This window comes from Palaemon carinicauda, chromosome 11 (assembly GCF_036898095.1).
Source record: "Palaemon carinicauda isolate YSFRI2023 chromosome 11, ASM3689809v2, whole genome shotgun sequence".
In the NCBI taxonomy this organism is placed as follows: Eukaryota; Metazoa; Arthropoda; class Malacostraca; order Decapoda; family Palaemonidae; genus Palaemon; species Palaemon carinicauda.
The window spans coordinates 947,991-964,459 of record NC_090735.1 but is presented as its reverse complement, the minus strand read 5'-3'; the positions used below and the strand labels follow the sequence as shown (position 1 = coordinate 964,459).

The 16,469-nt window shown below is 42.9% G+C and overlaps 1 protein-coding gene across 3 annotated transcripts in view; it reads left to right on the top strand.

Annotated features, from left to right (window-relative positions):
- Positions 1-3,218: 3,218 nt before the first annotated feature.
- The window catches only part of LOC137649921 (reticulocalbin-2), a 43,770-nt gene continuing 30,519 nt past the window's right edge, over positions 3,219-16,469 (top strand). Inside the window, exons 1-2 of one of the 3 annotated variants that reach the window (XR_011045878.1) lie at positions 3,219-3,443; positions 15,700-15,894. Coding sequence is in view for 2 of the 3 variants with exons in the window: in XM_068382862.1 (XP_068238963.1) it covers positions 15,705-15,894 (190 nt within the window). In the remaining variant the exon portion in view is untranslated. The remainder of the gene's footprint in view (positions 3,444-15,699; positions 15,895-16,469) is intronic. The other 2 variants (XM_068382862.1, XM_068382863.1) reach the window with 2 other exon arrangements.

Below are 16,469 nucleotides of genomic sequence, written 5' to 3'. Positions count from 1 at the left end.
ATAATAATAATAATAATAATAATAATAATAATAATAATAATAATAATAATAATAATAATAATAATATTCTTATATACACGACACAGTTTAAACTACTAAATTTTCCAAGTCTTTACAACTTGAGAGATGTTCTGTTTTCTAGTAATAATAATAATAATAATAATAATAATAATAATAATAATAATAATAATAATAATAATAATAATAATAATAATAATAATGATATTCTTATATACATGACACAGTTTAAACTACTAAATTTTCCAAGTCTTTACAACTTGAGAGATGTTCTGTTTTCTAGTAATAATAATAATAATAATAATAATAATAATAATAATAATATTCTTATATACATGACACAGTTTAAACTACTAAATTTTCCAAGTCTTTACAACTTGAGAGATGTTCTGTTTTCTAGTAGTAGTAGTAATAATAATAATAATAATAATAATAATAATAATAATAATAATAATAATAATAATAATAATAATAATAACAATAATAATCTTATATACATGACACAGTTTAAACTACTAAATTTTCCAAGTCTTTACAACTTGAGAGATGTTCTGTTTTCTAGTAAAAATAATAATAATAATAATAATAATAATAATAATAATAATAATAATAATAATAATAATAATAATTATGCAATCTCTTTTAATGTTATTTTTCTGATATTCTTATCTCCATGACAGTTTAAACTATTCAATAAAATCTACAACTTGACAGATGTACAGTGGTGACGTGTGATTCTCTCTACAGCTCACTTACCTCGTCTTCATTCCTACTTCCGTAAATTTCTTTTAGATTGATCACAAATATAGATAATAAATCTAAGGCCTTATGGCTTTAGCGACAGCTTTGTTAATATTCGCTTGTGGAAATAAAACAATGGAAATTAAACGGTTTTTGTTTTTTTCTTTGACATTCTACTGATACCTGGAATACTGTTTTATTATTATTATTATTATTATTATTATTATTATTATTATTATTATTATTATTATTATTATTATTATTATTATTATTATTATAATGATGATGATGATGATGATGATGATGATGATGAGGGAGCATCATTGGAGAAACAAGAATAAGGTCAGTATATTGCAGAATAGAATATAAAAGATAATACTCTTACGTAAGATATGAAAATCTGATGAAAAGAGACTAATCAGAGATATAATTCAGGATCAATTGAAGAACCCCAATGGAAAGTGCATTGAAGAAATTTATTGGAAATAGAAATAAGAAGTTGGGAGAAAAGGATTGTGAAAAAGAAAATATGAAAATAAAAATTGAAAAGATAGAGAAAACCATTGAAGAAATGAGTGATGAGAAAATTATTATTATTATTATTATTATTATTATTATTATTATTATTATTATTATTATTATTATTATTATTATTATTATTATTACAAGGTAAGCTATAACCCTAGCTTGAAAAGCAAGATGCTATAAGTCCAATAATCATAACAAAACTTAAGTATGAATGTAAGTAGGTCGAGGACAGTGGCTTCTCTACATCGGATTTCGGCATTGATTTTTTTTTTCTTTACTGTGACTCTTGAAATTGTAGGTGTGAATCTCGACAGCAAATTTACTTTTGAGAAACACATTTGGTCCGTCTTCAATTAAAAAATTGGCTTATCGATAAAGTCTTGTAAGATTTTCGGTGATCAATCTATTCTGAAGAAGTGTTTTAATTCTTTCATTTTACCTTGTTTCGAGTGTTGTTCTCCTGTCTGGTCTTCAGCTGCTGATTCTCATCTTAATTTGTTGGACAGAAACTTACGGTCTATTAAATTTCTTATTCCTGATCTAGATATTAATCTCTGGCACCGTCGTTCTATTAGCTCGTTATGCATATTGCATAAAATTCTTCATAATTCTGACCATCCTTTGCATTCAGATCTTCTCGGGCAGTACCATCCTGTTCGTAATACTAGATTTGCAGTTAATTCTAATAGTCAGGTCTTCTCCATCATGAGGCTCAATACTACACAGTATTCTAGAAGTTTTATTTCAGCTGTGACCAAGTTGTGGAATGATCTTCCTAATCAGGCAGTTGAATTGGTGGAATTTCAAAAGTTCAAACTTGCAGCAAATGTTTTTTTAGTGAACAGGCTGACATAAGTCTCGTTTTATAGTTTTTATATGAAAGAACTATTTTAATGTTACTGTTCTTAAAAATTAATTATGATTATTCATTACTTCTCATGTAGTTTATTTATTTCCTTATTTTGTTTCCTCACTGAGCTCCGTTGGAGCCTTTGGGCTTACAGCATCCTGCTTTTCCAACTAAGGTTATAGCTTAGCTAATAATAATAATAATAATAATAATAATAATAATAATAATAATAATAATAATAATAATAATAATAATAATAATATTTCTTTTCGTAACAACCACATAGGGTTTGTGAAAACACATTCAAAGCCACATTCACCCTTTAACTATATATATATATATATATATATATATATATATATATATATATATATATATATATATATATATATATATATATACATATATATATATATATATATATATATATACATATATATATATATATATATATATATATATATATATATATATATGTATATATATTGTATATATATATACATATATATATATATACATATATATATATATATATATACATATATATATATATATATATATATATATATATATATATATATATATATATATATATATATATATGTGTGTGTGTGTATATATATTGTGTGTATATATATGTATATATATATATATATATATATATATATATATATATATATATATATATACACACACACAAATATATATATATATATATATATATATATATATATATATATATATATACACATACATATATATATACACATACATATATATATATATATATATATATATATATATATATATATATATATATTACTTATATATATATATATATATATATATATATATATATATATATATATATATATATATATATATATATATATATATATATATATATATATATATATATATATATATATATATATATATATATTCACAGTATATGTATGTGTGTGTGCGTGTGTGTGTGTGTATGGGATGGTTCTAATTACAACCACAGACTTGTGTCCGAATAAGGATCCATTTTGAAAGACACGTCAGATAACAGGAGATACAGACTCGTGTCTCCTGTCTCTTGCGTGCACTTGTGAAGTTGTGATCTGGTTCACTTCCATTGGTTGTTGTGTTGGCTGTGTGTGCACAGTGCACTGCCCTCCCACCGTTAGTGGTAAGAAGTTAAGAGAGCTCAGTCTTTCAGACACCAGTTAATGACTGTAGCAGATGTGACCAGTTGAATTTTACGCCGGATTTTAAGTTAAAACGGTCCTCGATAGAAGTGTTCGTTTGGAATAAGAAGGTAAAGTACCACATAGTATTGTTGAGTGGTATATATTATACGAAGGTTCGTGGTAACTACCCTCAGACCTTTCGTTGGCAGTCAAATTTAAGTCACTAATATATTATAAAGGTATTTCTTTATCAGTTAAGATGATAAATGGCTTTACCAGTGTGTTTTATGACACCAGTAATAATTACGAACTTGAAATTTACGTGTGACGTCTATAAGCAATCGAGGCTAGACAATTTAGCCCTCTGAAGGCTATCTTCGAGAAGCTTCAAGTTCAAAAATCTGATATTTAGACGATATAAATATATCTATTCATTAGTTAAGCCTTCTCTAATACTACTCGTGATTTTCATATCTTTAATCCATCTAACCGAGTGGCAGGCCAGACAGGCTAAACTACTGTGAGGTCTTGGGAAGGACAGCGCGACGATCCTGACAACAGGCTGGCTAGAGCAGGCTAGGCTAGTCTTCCCTGTTCAAATCTGGACAAACATAATAGGGGTAATTCTAAAGTCTTATCTGTAGTCAATTTTCATTCTAGTTTTTATCAGACTTTCTTCCTCACAGGAGACATGTTGGGTGCTAGGCTTTTCAATCTTGGGGTGTATGTATATGACGGCATTTATTTTCAATCTTATTGCTGAGAATACGGCCGTCTAAACGGTCTGCGGGGGTGCGTTAGATAAGGACGACTTCTTTTAGGTCAGCAAAGGTGTTGTCCACCTTTATACAAATGCTCGTAAATCTTTTTCTCTTGTCGATGACTGCCGTATGAGTTATAGGCTAAGATGTTTGTCCCTCCAGAAAACATGTACTGCTTGCCAGACGGGAGATAGGAGCCTATGTATAACGATGGACGGGATCACCTGCTTGCATATTACACCACCTAATCTGAACTTGCCTAACCTACAAGCTGCGTCCTTACGTACTTACCTGAGGAAGGGTTCTAATGCTCCCTTGTGGCACCCCTTAGACTGTCGTATTGATAGAGATAAGGTTGAAAATACTGAAAGGGAGTTATAGGGCATGGCTGTCATTATACATACACACTAGAAGAACAATAAACTAATGTTTAATTGTGAGTGTAGCGAGTCACGGCAGAACGAAGACTGATAAGGAAAAATTAACGTTAATTCATTAATCAACTTACTCATATATACAATACAGTAATACAGTATTTAAGTGACAACTAACACGAATCGGAACAATTCTCATTTTCTATGTGAGCAGCAGGACTGGTGACCAAATGTTCTACACACATTTCTAGGGATGTTACTATGCTCAAATTTGCCTACACCTTTTCCAAGTTATAACCTAACCTAAATTTAATTAGGGTGAACCTGACTTAAGGGAATGCAGCGAGTTGAAGGTCCTTTAGGAGTATTAACTAATCTTGAGTATTTTACAATTTGAGGTAAATGAGGTGTCAGAGCAGTCACGCTCATTTCATGGTGAGTGTTGCAGTAATAAAGCAGATAATACCAGGAGAGGATTTTGGGAGCCTTTGTAGTTCGGTGGGACAGACTGAAAAACCACATTTTACATGGGGAAACACACAAAAACCCTACCTAGCTCAAGGTTCCCCACCTAGCCTAACCTAGGAGCAGTTTTCTTACCTACTGGGGGTGATGCTACACCCCCCTTGGGACCTCATTTCGACTACCATGTTCTTAGTTTACCCTGTCTTAATGAAGTACATTCCCCCCAGATATGAATTTTTTTCTTTCCTATTAAAGCTTCATGATCTGGAAGTTAAGGATAACCAAAATATTTGCAGATGTATATTGCTAGTCTTACAGATTATATACAAGGTTCAGTGAGATATAATCAGTGCCATTTGATGTGGTTCCCGATTATATTCTATTTGAGCGATGCTCTGTTGGTAAGAATGCCGCACTAATATTTTTCATATTGAATTGTAGAAAGGTGGATATACTGTTGTTCTAAGTTTATATAACCAGTTACAGTTTTGAAATTCTGCATTTGTTCCGTAACCGAAATACAAACCACGCTATTTACAAAGGGTTATTACTTTTAGCGTAGCTGAAATGGCGAGCCATTAGAATTTAACGAGGGTGTATTACCCCCGCGCTAGTTAGCGGGGGGGTAGGGGAGTGGTAGCTAGCTACCCCTCCTCCCCCTCACACACAGGTGAATACTCACTTTCACTTTTGGCTCGGACTGTGACAGACGTCTCTGTCTTGGTCCTCGCTTGGCAGCCATTGTCTGTTTTGTCTTTACTTAATCGCTTACTTTTCTTTTACTCAATATATATGTAAACATGTTTTCATGTTTGTATATATATTTGAGTATAGAAATAAGTAAGTTTCCTTTTCAGATGTGTGTGTGTAGTGTACGATATCTACGTGGAGGCCTCGGCAGTTAGGCCACCACGGCCTAATTTTATGGGTTGCGATCGAGTTTGACTTCGGTCTTTCTCTCTCTCTCTCTCTCTTGAGGTCGTTCACCCTTTTACTATGTTTTACTACGCCCTTGTAGCTTCCTTCCCGTGTGGGTGGGGTTGCTACGCCGTACATTTTGTCTCAATTAGTTTATGAATCTAATTGTAGTTGTTAATTTTTCAGCTTGTAGAACGATTCCTTTCGGGGTTTTCGTTTTTTTTTCTTTAGTATTCATTCTTTTTTTAAATTACATAATTACATAGTTACATAATTATAATTGTTATAATTCTGTTTTGGTTACAGCTCTCCTTCCGCGAGTGTAAGTGGTTGTGAGGGCACGTGCCTGTTGTGTAATTCTTGTTCCTTTTCCTCGGGATTCCTCTTCGGAGCCTTCCCGGGGGAATGAATGTGTACTAATATTATTTGTTTTATTTTTTTACAGTTACCGATCTAGTTCGTTTCTGTAATATAGCAACGGTGTGAGCTGTCTGGTTGAGTCCTGGGGATTCGGCTGTTGCTGCCTCCCCCCTTGTATTGTCGTCAGGGGCGTGTCTCCTTCTACTGGTAGTACTCCCGTGTCGACGGACAGCTCTCCAGTTCATTTTAGAACAGTCAGGAGGCTTGCCTCCTTGGGCGGATAACTTTCCTTCCGAGGGAAGTTTTTTCCTGTCCAGGCTTGAGCTTTTCCTCTTTTGGGGGGTTCTTCTCTTGCCTTTTTTTCGTGCGACTATGCTCTTGGTGCTGAGCGGTCGCACCTGCAGTTTCGCTCAAGGGGCTGGGCAACTGCAGGGGCTCCTCTTCGGAGGATTGCCCCTTTTAGGTCACTGGCTGACCAGTCTCTTCCACGAAGTGTTTCTCTGTCGTTCGCGAGAGAGTACACTCATAGAGACTCCTCTTCGGAGGTTTCTTCTGTTGCTGTTGCTGTTGGCCTCCCTCGCCGTAAGGCCCTCCGTCCGCCTCGTCGTAAGGGCCTCTCATCTCCCTATAAGGGTGCTTGAGGCGCCTTTTTGAATCTCCGTTTGCAGCCTACAACTTCTTTTTCTCGATCTTCCGTCTTGGTGCAGATGGACAGCAGTCTAATCTCGTCTCCCGACGGGCAACAGTCTTCCCGACGGACAACGGTCTTACCGACGGACAGCGGTCTTCCGACGGACATCAGTCTCCCGGCGGACAACGATCCCTTCGGGGCAAAGGGTTGCCCCCACGGGGGTTCTTCCCTTGCGTGTCAGGGTTTCCCTGCGCGCCCTTCTGTTCGTCAGCGCTCCCTGTTCGTCAGCGCTTTCAAGATGATCTTCCCTGCGGTTCCTGTTACGTGCCCTGTGCGCCCACGTTCGCCCTCGCGATCTAGAACTTCGGTTCAGGTCGGGGTCAAGGACTCTTCTTTGCGCAGGCTTCCACGCGTAGCCTTCTGCTCGTCAGCGATCATCAGCTCGTCAGCGATCATCAGCTCGCCAGCGATCGTCAGCTCGTCAGCGATCATCAGCTCGCCAGCGATCTCCGGATCGCCCACGTGTGTTACAGCTGGCACGCCAACGTTCTCCAACACTTCTGAAGGAACATGGTTCGCCAGCTACTAGCTCAACTGCGGATGCTGATCGCCATCGCGCGACCCTCAACTGCGGATGCTGATCGCCATCGCGCGACCCTCAACTGCGGATGCTGATCGCCATCGCGCGACCCTCAACTGCGGATGCTGATCGCCATCGCGCGACCCTCAACTGCGGATGCTGATCGCCATCGCGCGACCCTCAACTGCGGATGCTGATCGCCATCGCGCGACCCTCAACTGCGGATGCTGATCGCCATCGCGCGACCCTCAACTGCGGATGCTGATCGCCATCGCGCGACCCTCAACTGCGGATGCTGATCGCCATCGCGCGACCCTCAACTGCGGATGCTGATCGCCATCGCGCGACCCTCAACTGCGGATGCTGATCGCCATCGCGCGACCCTCAACTGCGGATGCTGATCGCCATCGCGCGACCCTCAACTGCGGATGCTGATCGCCATCGCGCGACCCTCAACTACGGATGCTGATCGCCATCGCACAACCCTGAACGATTGCCCGCTTACGCATGCTGCTCCTCATCGCACAACCCTGAACGATCGCCCTCTTGCGGATGCTGATCACCATCGCACCCTTTCACGCGATCATTCACCTGCGCATGCTGCTCGCCATCGCACAACCCTGAACGATTGCCCGCTTACGCATGCTGCTCCTCATCGCACAACCCTGAACGATCGCCCTCCTGCAGATGCTGATCACCATCGCACCCTTTCACGCGATCATTCACCTGCGCATGCTGCTCGCCATCGCACAACCCTGAACGATTGCCCGCTTACGCATGCTGCTCCTCATCGCACAACCCTGAACGATCGCCCTCCTGCAGATGCTGATCACCATCGCACCCTTTCACGCGATCATTCACCTGCGCATGCTGCTCGCCATCGCACAACCCTGCACGATTGCCCGCTTACGCATGCTGCTCCTCATCGCACAACCCTGAACGCTCGCCCTCTTGCGGATGCTGATCACCATCGCACCCTATCACGCGATCATTCACCTACACATGCTGCTCGCCATCGCTTACCGCCAGCGATCTTCTTCACCTACGCGGCAGCACGATCCCTCGCCGTCACGCCCATTCGCCTGCGCGCCCGCGCGATCGCTCGCCTGCGCGCCCGCGCGATCGCTCGCCTGCGCGCCCGCGCGATCGCTCGCCTGCGCGCCCGCGCGATCGCTCGCCTGCGCGCCCTCGCGACCGCTCGCCTGCGCGCCCGCGCGACCACTCGCCTGTGCGCCCGCGCGACCGTTCGCCCTCGCGCGACCATAGTTCGCGGCGAATTCCACAGCCGGTGGTAGCAGCAGGGACGCGTGCTCCTAGGCGGCACTCGGGATCACCTCCATCCAAGCACAGGTTGGTAGTGCAGGACGAAGACAGGTCAGTACAGCATTCTTCCCACCTTCTTTTCAGGCAGGAACCGTCGTGTCCTCTCCAAAGGATCGCCCGATCCCTTTCACCTTAGCGAGGATTTCGGACTCTGTGTCCTTGGAGCAGCAGACATGGTTTGATCCGCTGGCACGGGCGTTAATGAGGGTTATGAAACCAGCACTCACCGGCCAGGGTAACAAACCAGCGGCTGTCTCTCCTACGCTGAAGAGAAAGAGAGGAGTGGACTTCGTGGTGACTTCCCCCAGGGCGAAGTTGATTCCCAAGAGGTCGGTCTCGAGGGTCCCCTCTCCTGCACGAGTACTCTCTCCTTCTCCCGCCCTGGAAGGATTTTTGGCGGGGGGGGCTTTCCGTTGAAGATTTCTCCATCGGACAAGGGGTGACTGCTTACCTCTTCCTCTGGGAGCTTACCAGGTTCTATCCCTCCTCGGTTACGGCCCGAGGTTTGGTTCAAGGAAGCTACAGGAAGATCAAGGGTACTTTCCTCCTCTCGAGCTCAGGCACCTTGGCCTTTCGTCGTTAAGTATCTACTTGCGGACAAGCTCGATGTTGTACCATCTGGACGCACTGACTGAAGGCTTCCTTCGGGTGTCTCATCTGTGGAGGTCAACGACCTCAGACACCCTTCCATCCTTGAGAAGAGTTTTGTCTTTGCCCAAGGACAGAGACTTAAACATCTGCTGTGCGGAGTAAATCGACTTCCGGTTTCACTCCTCCAAGGCGCTTTCTTCCAGACTCTGCAGGGCTCCAGCTCCCTTTTCTTTCAACCACGTCGGCCTAAGTTATCGGCTACGACAACTGGGACAAGGTGTCCAATTGCAGTTTCCTCCTGTCAGGAACAGATGGCACGGGAGACTCCCCCGGGGGGGCATAGTCCTAAAAGGAGTTCACGAACTCTAGGATTGCAGGTTTTTTCGCTGGGAGGATGCTTAAGGTTACTCATCCGAATGACAGCTTCCCGATGCCCATTCCCGCACAATCTCTGTGAGTAGCCAAGGATATCGCGCCTGCCGTCTCTGTCAGCGAATTCAGTGTCTCTGAACCTCTATGCCATAGCATCAGCAGAGTTGCCCGGTTGGGCAGAATGATCCATACCTTAGGCGAAGGTCTTCCTTAGGATCATCGACGGCTTCACCCCCGGCCCCCTCAGTCGATCCTTTCTTGTAAGGAAGGATCTGAGAGGGGATGTCCATAGTCGACCTCTCAGCCCTGATCAAGTTTGTCGAACAAACTTTGGCCAGCGTAGACCAGCAGAATCGATCAGACTGGTAACGAGGCGACAGGACTCCTTTAACCCTGGATCGGAAGGACGGGTACTTTCAGTTTCCATTCCATCCATCTTCCAGGGTGCTCGTCGAATTCAGCCTAAACTGCAAGTATTCCTGCTTATGATGCAGTGTGGCTATCCCGCCGTGGCATAGCAGGTTTGTTTCCCCAGAGAACTCTCCCTGCCTTCCTCTTGGCCGCTCAGGTGCAGACTTCCGCCTCCTCTGCTGTTTGGAGGGCTGGTCAACTCCGGTAGGCTCGGGTTTCGACCTTCTTCAGCGCCGGGAAAAGCTTCCGAATGCTGACCATGAGTGTGGGCTCATGGTATTTTGCTTGGAGCCTTCTCTTCCTCTGCCTCAACATCTGGAGTATCTGGCCATGATATTGAGTCAACCGCCTTACCACGTTGGAAACCCCGCTTCTCGTCCGTCCAGCGAGGTTAAGCAACGTCGGTACTTGGATGGGTGACCACCTGGGGACGCCAGATTCTGTTACCACATCCTCCGAGCCTTCCTTTCGGTTGACTGTGGCAAGACTGAGGAGAGTCGCAGTACCTGTTCTCAGTCAAGCAGAGTTTTCAGCCCTACCTTGGAACGTTTCCTAGTTCTTCTTTCCTCATTGACCCGTTTATAGTCCGAACGGTCGCCTCAGGATAAGTTCCATGTGGGGCGATCCAAGTTCCGGTGGCTTCAGGCAATGTTTAACCGGACTCCCTGGCCCTATGGGACCAGCGGAACTATTAAACCTGCAATGGGTGTTGACCTATGGAGCCTCTTGATGGTAGTGGATATTCTCGTCCTTTCCCCACATTCTTGATGCGGTTCTCGGACTCGTCAAAGGAAAGGGGGGGGGGGGGGGGGGCATGTTCCGGTCCAGGCCTATGGTCAAGACCTGAAGGATACCTCTCCATCATTCAGGCAGGCTTAAGGGCCTTAGTCTGGCCCCTCTTCAGATCCTACCGCTCCTGCCAAGTCGCCCCGTTGCGTGTCGACTTCATGCTAACCAGCAGGGGACGCATTTTCACACCTTCACATCTTGCAGTAGAGATACCGGGATGATTGAGATTCTCTCAATTCCACCATCGGCTCTCTCATTCCAGGCAGGGGAATGTTTCTCTCAGACTATCCGAGCAGAGCCTCATAGAGAGAGTGTACCTAAGGGTCTTTGACCTTGGGTAACCAGCAAGTGCTGGTCTGGGGGACCTGATCGCGACAGCTTGGAACCTCAAGCTTCCGCTAGTTTTCCCCCCAGTCTCAGACCCCGAGACTCTGGCAAGATGCATTCCGGTGATGGTGGGACAACTTCGACGCCTGCGTCTTCCCTCCTTTTTGTCTGCGGACAATGGGTCTCAACAAAACCAGGTTGTCTGTCAACCTTTCAATGGGAGAGCTCCACTGGGACTATGCGCAGAACGGTTTCTGGACCCTCTGCTTCCCCTGACGGAACTCCCGGGAGAGCTTCTCCCACGGCGCAGACTACTCAAGCAACCACACTGCGACATCTCTCCCGAACCGGGACGTCGCTTCGGCTTCATGCCTGGAGACACTACGCTTCCTCCTCTAGAAGAGACAACCCGCTACAGTCGCGGTACGGAGGTCGTGTCATCTGCGATAGTCATCCACAGGGGTCTCCCAGGCAAAGTGAAGAGTCTTAAGGTGGTTGGTGCCGTGGGAGATATACCTCTTCCCATGAGGCCTCTTCTCCAGCAATAACGGTCTTATTGCCTTTCGGCGGGAGGAAACTCCTTTCCGCTCTCGGCAATGAAGCCTGTCGCTCAGCCTTTCCCTGACCTTCAGGCTTAAAGGAATAACTTTTTCCTGCCCGCTGGATCTATCCTCGCTCATGCGAAGCTACGATCGTCCCTGCCCTAGTCGGAGGAAGACCTCCAACTTGGAGCATGGCTCGGACTTTTAGTCCTTTAAGAGATCTTCTCAAGACCCTTTTATGACAGGCCTCGGATTGTATTCCGCCTTGGGTCTTCTGCTCACTCTGGCCACGGCCAGTGTGTAAGCAATCTTCTTGGTCTCTTACTACTCCCCCCCCTTTCTAAGGAAGAGGGGAAGGCAACATTCAGGCTCGCTCCTGAGTTGTTGGCTAGACTCAGAATCTGAGGGTCCCGACCCTTCGGTCCGATTCATTCAAGATTTTGAGTCTCCATTCTGTGTCTGATGTCCCAAGACCTTCTCTTTCTTGCCAGTACAGGAATCGAGAGGTTAGCGCTGGGAACAGCTGCAGTTTGGCCTCAGTTGCAGCCGATTTGGGAACACAAGGAGGACATGGGGGGAGAGTCACCAGTATACCTCTTCAGCCCGGACTCAAGGACATTCATCTCGACCTGTCTTCAGACCCTCCCCCGTCACGTCGCCCTACAGCACGATGTTGGATACATCGCAACGTCCCTCGCCTTCGAGTAATACTACTCTGTGACGCAGGTGCTACAAGCTGGAGTCTGGAAGCGTCTGATGACCTTCGCAGCCCGCTTCCTGCAGGGCGTGACCCACAGGAGTCTCGATACGTTTTCTATCGCTCTGTGGTGGCTACACAACAGCTGGTCTAACCTCAGGCTCCTTTTTGGACAGGTAGCAGAAGGTTGAGGGCATTGTTATCAGGTTTTAGTCTGCATGAACGAAAGAAGTATGTTTGGCCCTTACTTCTTTCTTCATCATCCCCTCTACGGGGAAGCAGCATCCTGGTCTCTGCATAGCTGACCTCGAACCTCTGCAGGTAAACCATGCTTCCTTGTGTTCCGAGTATTGAGTCAATACTGTCGCGTCCCCCATACCCTGACGAGGTGGTATTGGGAACGTCCTAACCCAGAGTTCCTTCTGGAACTCCAGGTCAACTGCCTAGGACGGGTCACACTTCTTCCTTCACACACAAGCTTACGTAGGCCACATGGTTCCTTGCGGTGCAAGGAACTTGTGAGGTGCAGGGACTCCTTTTCTCGAGTGCGACTCACTCGGATTCTGAGTCCCCGGGTAAAGCCAAAGCCAGTATGGCTGGGGACTTTCCACCCTTCCTAAGGGATAAGTCACCCTTTGTAAATAGCGTGGTTTGTATTTCGGTTACGGAACAAATGACAAATTCGAAGATAATTTGTATTTTTCCTAACCATACAAACCTTAGCTATTTACACATATTTGCCCGCCAGCCCTGTCCCCCAAGACAAGTCCTACCTCTAAGTGAAAGTGAGTATTCACCTGTGTGTGAGGGGGAGGAGGGGTAGCTAGCTACCACTCCCCTACCCCCCCGCTAACTAGCGCGGGGGTAATACACCCTCGTTAAATTCTAATGGCTCGCCATTTCAGCTACGCTAAAAGTAATAACCCTTTGTAAATAGCTAAGGTTTGTATGGTTAGGAAAAATACAAATTATCTTCGAATTTGTCATATTTCCAGGAAACCAGCCTCAGTGGACTTTGATGTCTGATTTATTTACTCTTCCTGTAATGGTAAATTTGTGGCAAATTGGATTATTTGAAGACACGGGTTGTTAGTCATTTGTGGAAAACAGCTTCAAGTAATGCCATAGTTCTGTATTATGGTTTGTTAATTTTTCTTATATTATGAGGTTTAATGTTAAAATATCAGTTAATATTTTGTGCCTCTTAATGAAAATTGGCCGAATAATAATTCTTATAGAAAGGCTAATTATTATTATTACTAGGTAAGATACAACCCTAGTTGGGGAAGTGCGATGCTTTAAGCCCAGGGGCTCCAAAAGTGAAAAATAGTCCAGTGAGGAAAGGAAATAAAGATGAATAATTTTTATTATTACTAGCTAAGCTACAACCCTAGTTGGTAAATCACGATGCTATAAGCCTGAGGGCTCCAACAGGGAAAAATAGCCCAGTGAGGAAAGGAAACAAGGTAATAAATAAGGTAATTGTCCAAGCCCTAGTACTGCATAGTAATACAGTACTCTCCTTTATATCGATATAACATATGTCAGTACCCACTTAAAGTTGCTCATATTTGTACTTGACTATTGAATATGAGAATAAAATCTATGTTACGTCAGTTTTCCTGATCTTACGTTGGTTTTTACATGGTCAAATAATTGTCAAATAGTGTACTGTACAGTACTTTACAGTACTTTGGCCTCTGTTATGAGAGCCAGCGGGGCACATGATCTCTTCTATGACATAGTCCAGCCAGATGGAGGTCGGGTAATACTCGACTTTGTCTTTGAGTTAGTTGCCAAGACTCGGAATGTGGTTGTACAGGACCCAAGGTTCGGGTCCTTCCAGATGGAGAGTCTCCGAACTTTATTCATTGAGCACGCGCAGGGTCAAGAGGAGAGTCACCTTTGATACAGTCTCTTCTTGGATTTGCGTAGTCATAGATCAGCCTGGAATGCAGACTCCTCCGCAAGGTCATAGACTTAGAGCTCATGATGTTAAGGGTGTAAGCACGTCCCAAGCATTTAAAAAGAACTCTGTGGCGAAAGTGCTGCCAGCAGGTGTTTGGAAGCATCAGACAACCTTCACAGCCCACTGCCTGCAAGACGTAACCCACAGGAGGCTGGATACCTTCTCCGTAGACCCTGTGGCGGCTGCACAACGTGGTTTAAGATATTTCAGTTCCCGTGCAGTGGTCGGTTTTTTGCAAACGTTACCCAGGATTCGTCTGGGATGAATGGTAGAGTGACTGGCCTCTTCTTTCTTAATGGTTCTCCTCTCTTGGGGTACAGTACCTGTGGAACTCTGCAAGCTGGTCTACTCCGTCTGCAGGTAAAACCATATCTCTTGTGTAGCCTGAAATATGAAGTAATGTATATTTTTGTCCCTGTCCTCCCAGCGAGGGGAGTTGGGCAATGTCTAGTAATCCAAGTGTTCTACTCTAAGAATCCTTACCTGGTTAAGTCACAGTGCATAGTTCTCACTCGTGTTGATTGGCCAGGCCGTTAGCTCTCGCACATATTCAAGAGTTTGTGAGGTGTCATGGTACCTCTTTTATGCTCACAAAGCATATAGACACAACCCTGGTCAAATTCCCAGCCAGTTAGGTTAGGACTTCCACCCACCTAGGAGTGAGTCTTCCTAGTAAAGAGTGAAAGTATTTGTATTAAGTGTTGGAACAAATGACAAATTTCAAAGTAATTTGTAGTTTTCCTAACTAGACAAACCTTGCGTTTTTTACTCATACTTGGCCCTCCAACAACTGTACCCCTGTAAGTCCTGCCCGCAATCAAAAGTGTCGTCATATAACTGGTGTGTGTGTGTGTGTGTGAGTTGGTTGCTGGTCTACCACTCACTACCCCTTCTAACTTTCAGTGGGCTATAGCACCTTGCTAAAGAGTGTATGGCTAGTTTAGCATTTGCCAAAGTAATATATCCATTGTAAAGAGCTCAAGGTTTGTATAGTCAGGAAAAGTACAAATTACTTTCAAATTTGTCATATTTGTAGAAATTGAAAACATTAGTAAAAATTTTTTTTAGTAAATTATACTCCTTTTGTCATTATGGTAAGTTTGGCATAGTAGATACAGCATATTTTATCAAATGATATAAGGCTGTGTTTTTTTTTTTTTCTTACAATAGACTAGTGGCAAGGTTTTTTATACCATGCTAATTAATTGCATTACAATATCTGTACATACATGTAATTTGTTTATCAAAAACTAATTTGTGTTGTTGTGTTTCAGGCAGTATGATGGGAAAAATTTTGCTTGTTTGTGTTTTCCTTTGCGAAATAGCAGTTTTGAGGACGGCTGCACATACTCATCATCTCCATAGTGCTAATAAAGAAAGGGAGTCAGATGGCGGAAGAAGTCCGCGAGACCATGGCCATTATTCAAATGGAGAGCATAACAGTGAATTTGATCATGAAGCTATACTTGGTAAGTATACTTTATTTGCTAATACATTAGTGAGATTAAAACCTTAAGGAAATATACTTTATTTGCTGGTACATTAGTGAGGTTAAAACCTTAAGGAAATATACTTTATTTGCTGGTACATTAGTGAGGTTAAAACCTTAAGGAAATATACTTTATTTGCTGGTACATTAGTGAGGTTAAAACCTTAAGGAAATATACTTTATTTGCCGGTACATTAGTGAGGTTAAAACCTTAAGGAAATATACTTTATTTGCCGGTACATTAGTGAGGTTAAAACCTTAAGGAAATATACTTTATTTGCCGGTACATTAGTGAGGTTAAAACCTTAAGGAAATATACTTTATTTGCCGGTACATTAGTGAGGTTAAAACCTTAAGGAAATATACTTTATTTGGTGGCACATTAATGAGATTAAAACCTTAAGGAAATATACTTTATTTGCTGGTACATTAGTGAGGTTAAAACCTTAAGGAAATATACTTTATTTGGTGGCACATTAGTGAGGTTAAAACCTTAAGGAAATATACTTTATTTGCTGGTACATTAGTGAGGTTAAAACCTTAAGGAAATATACT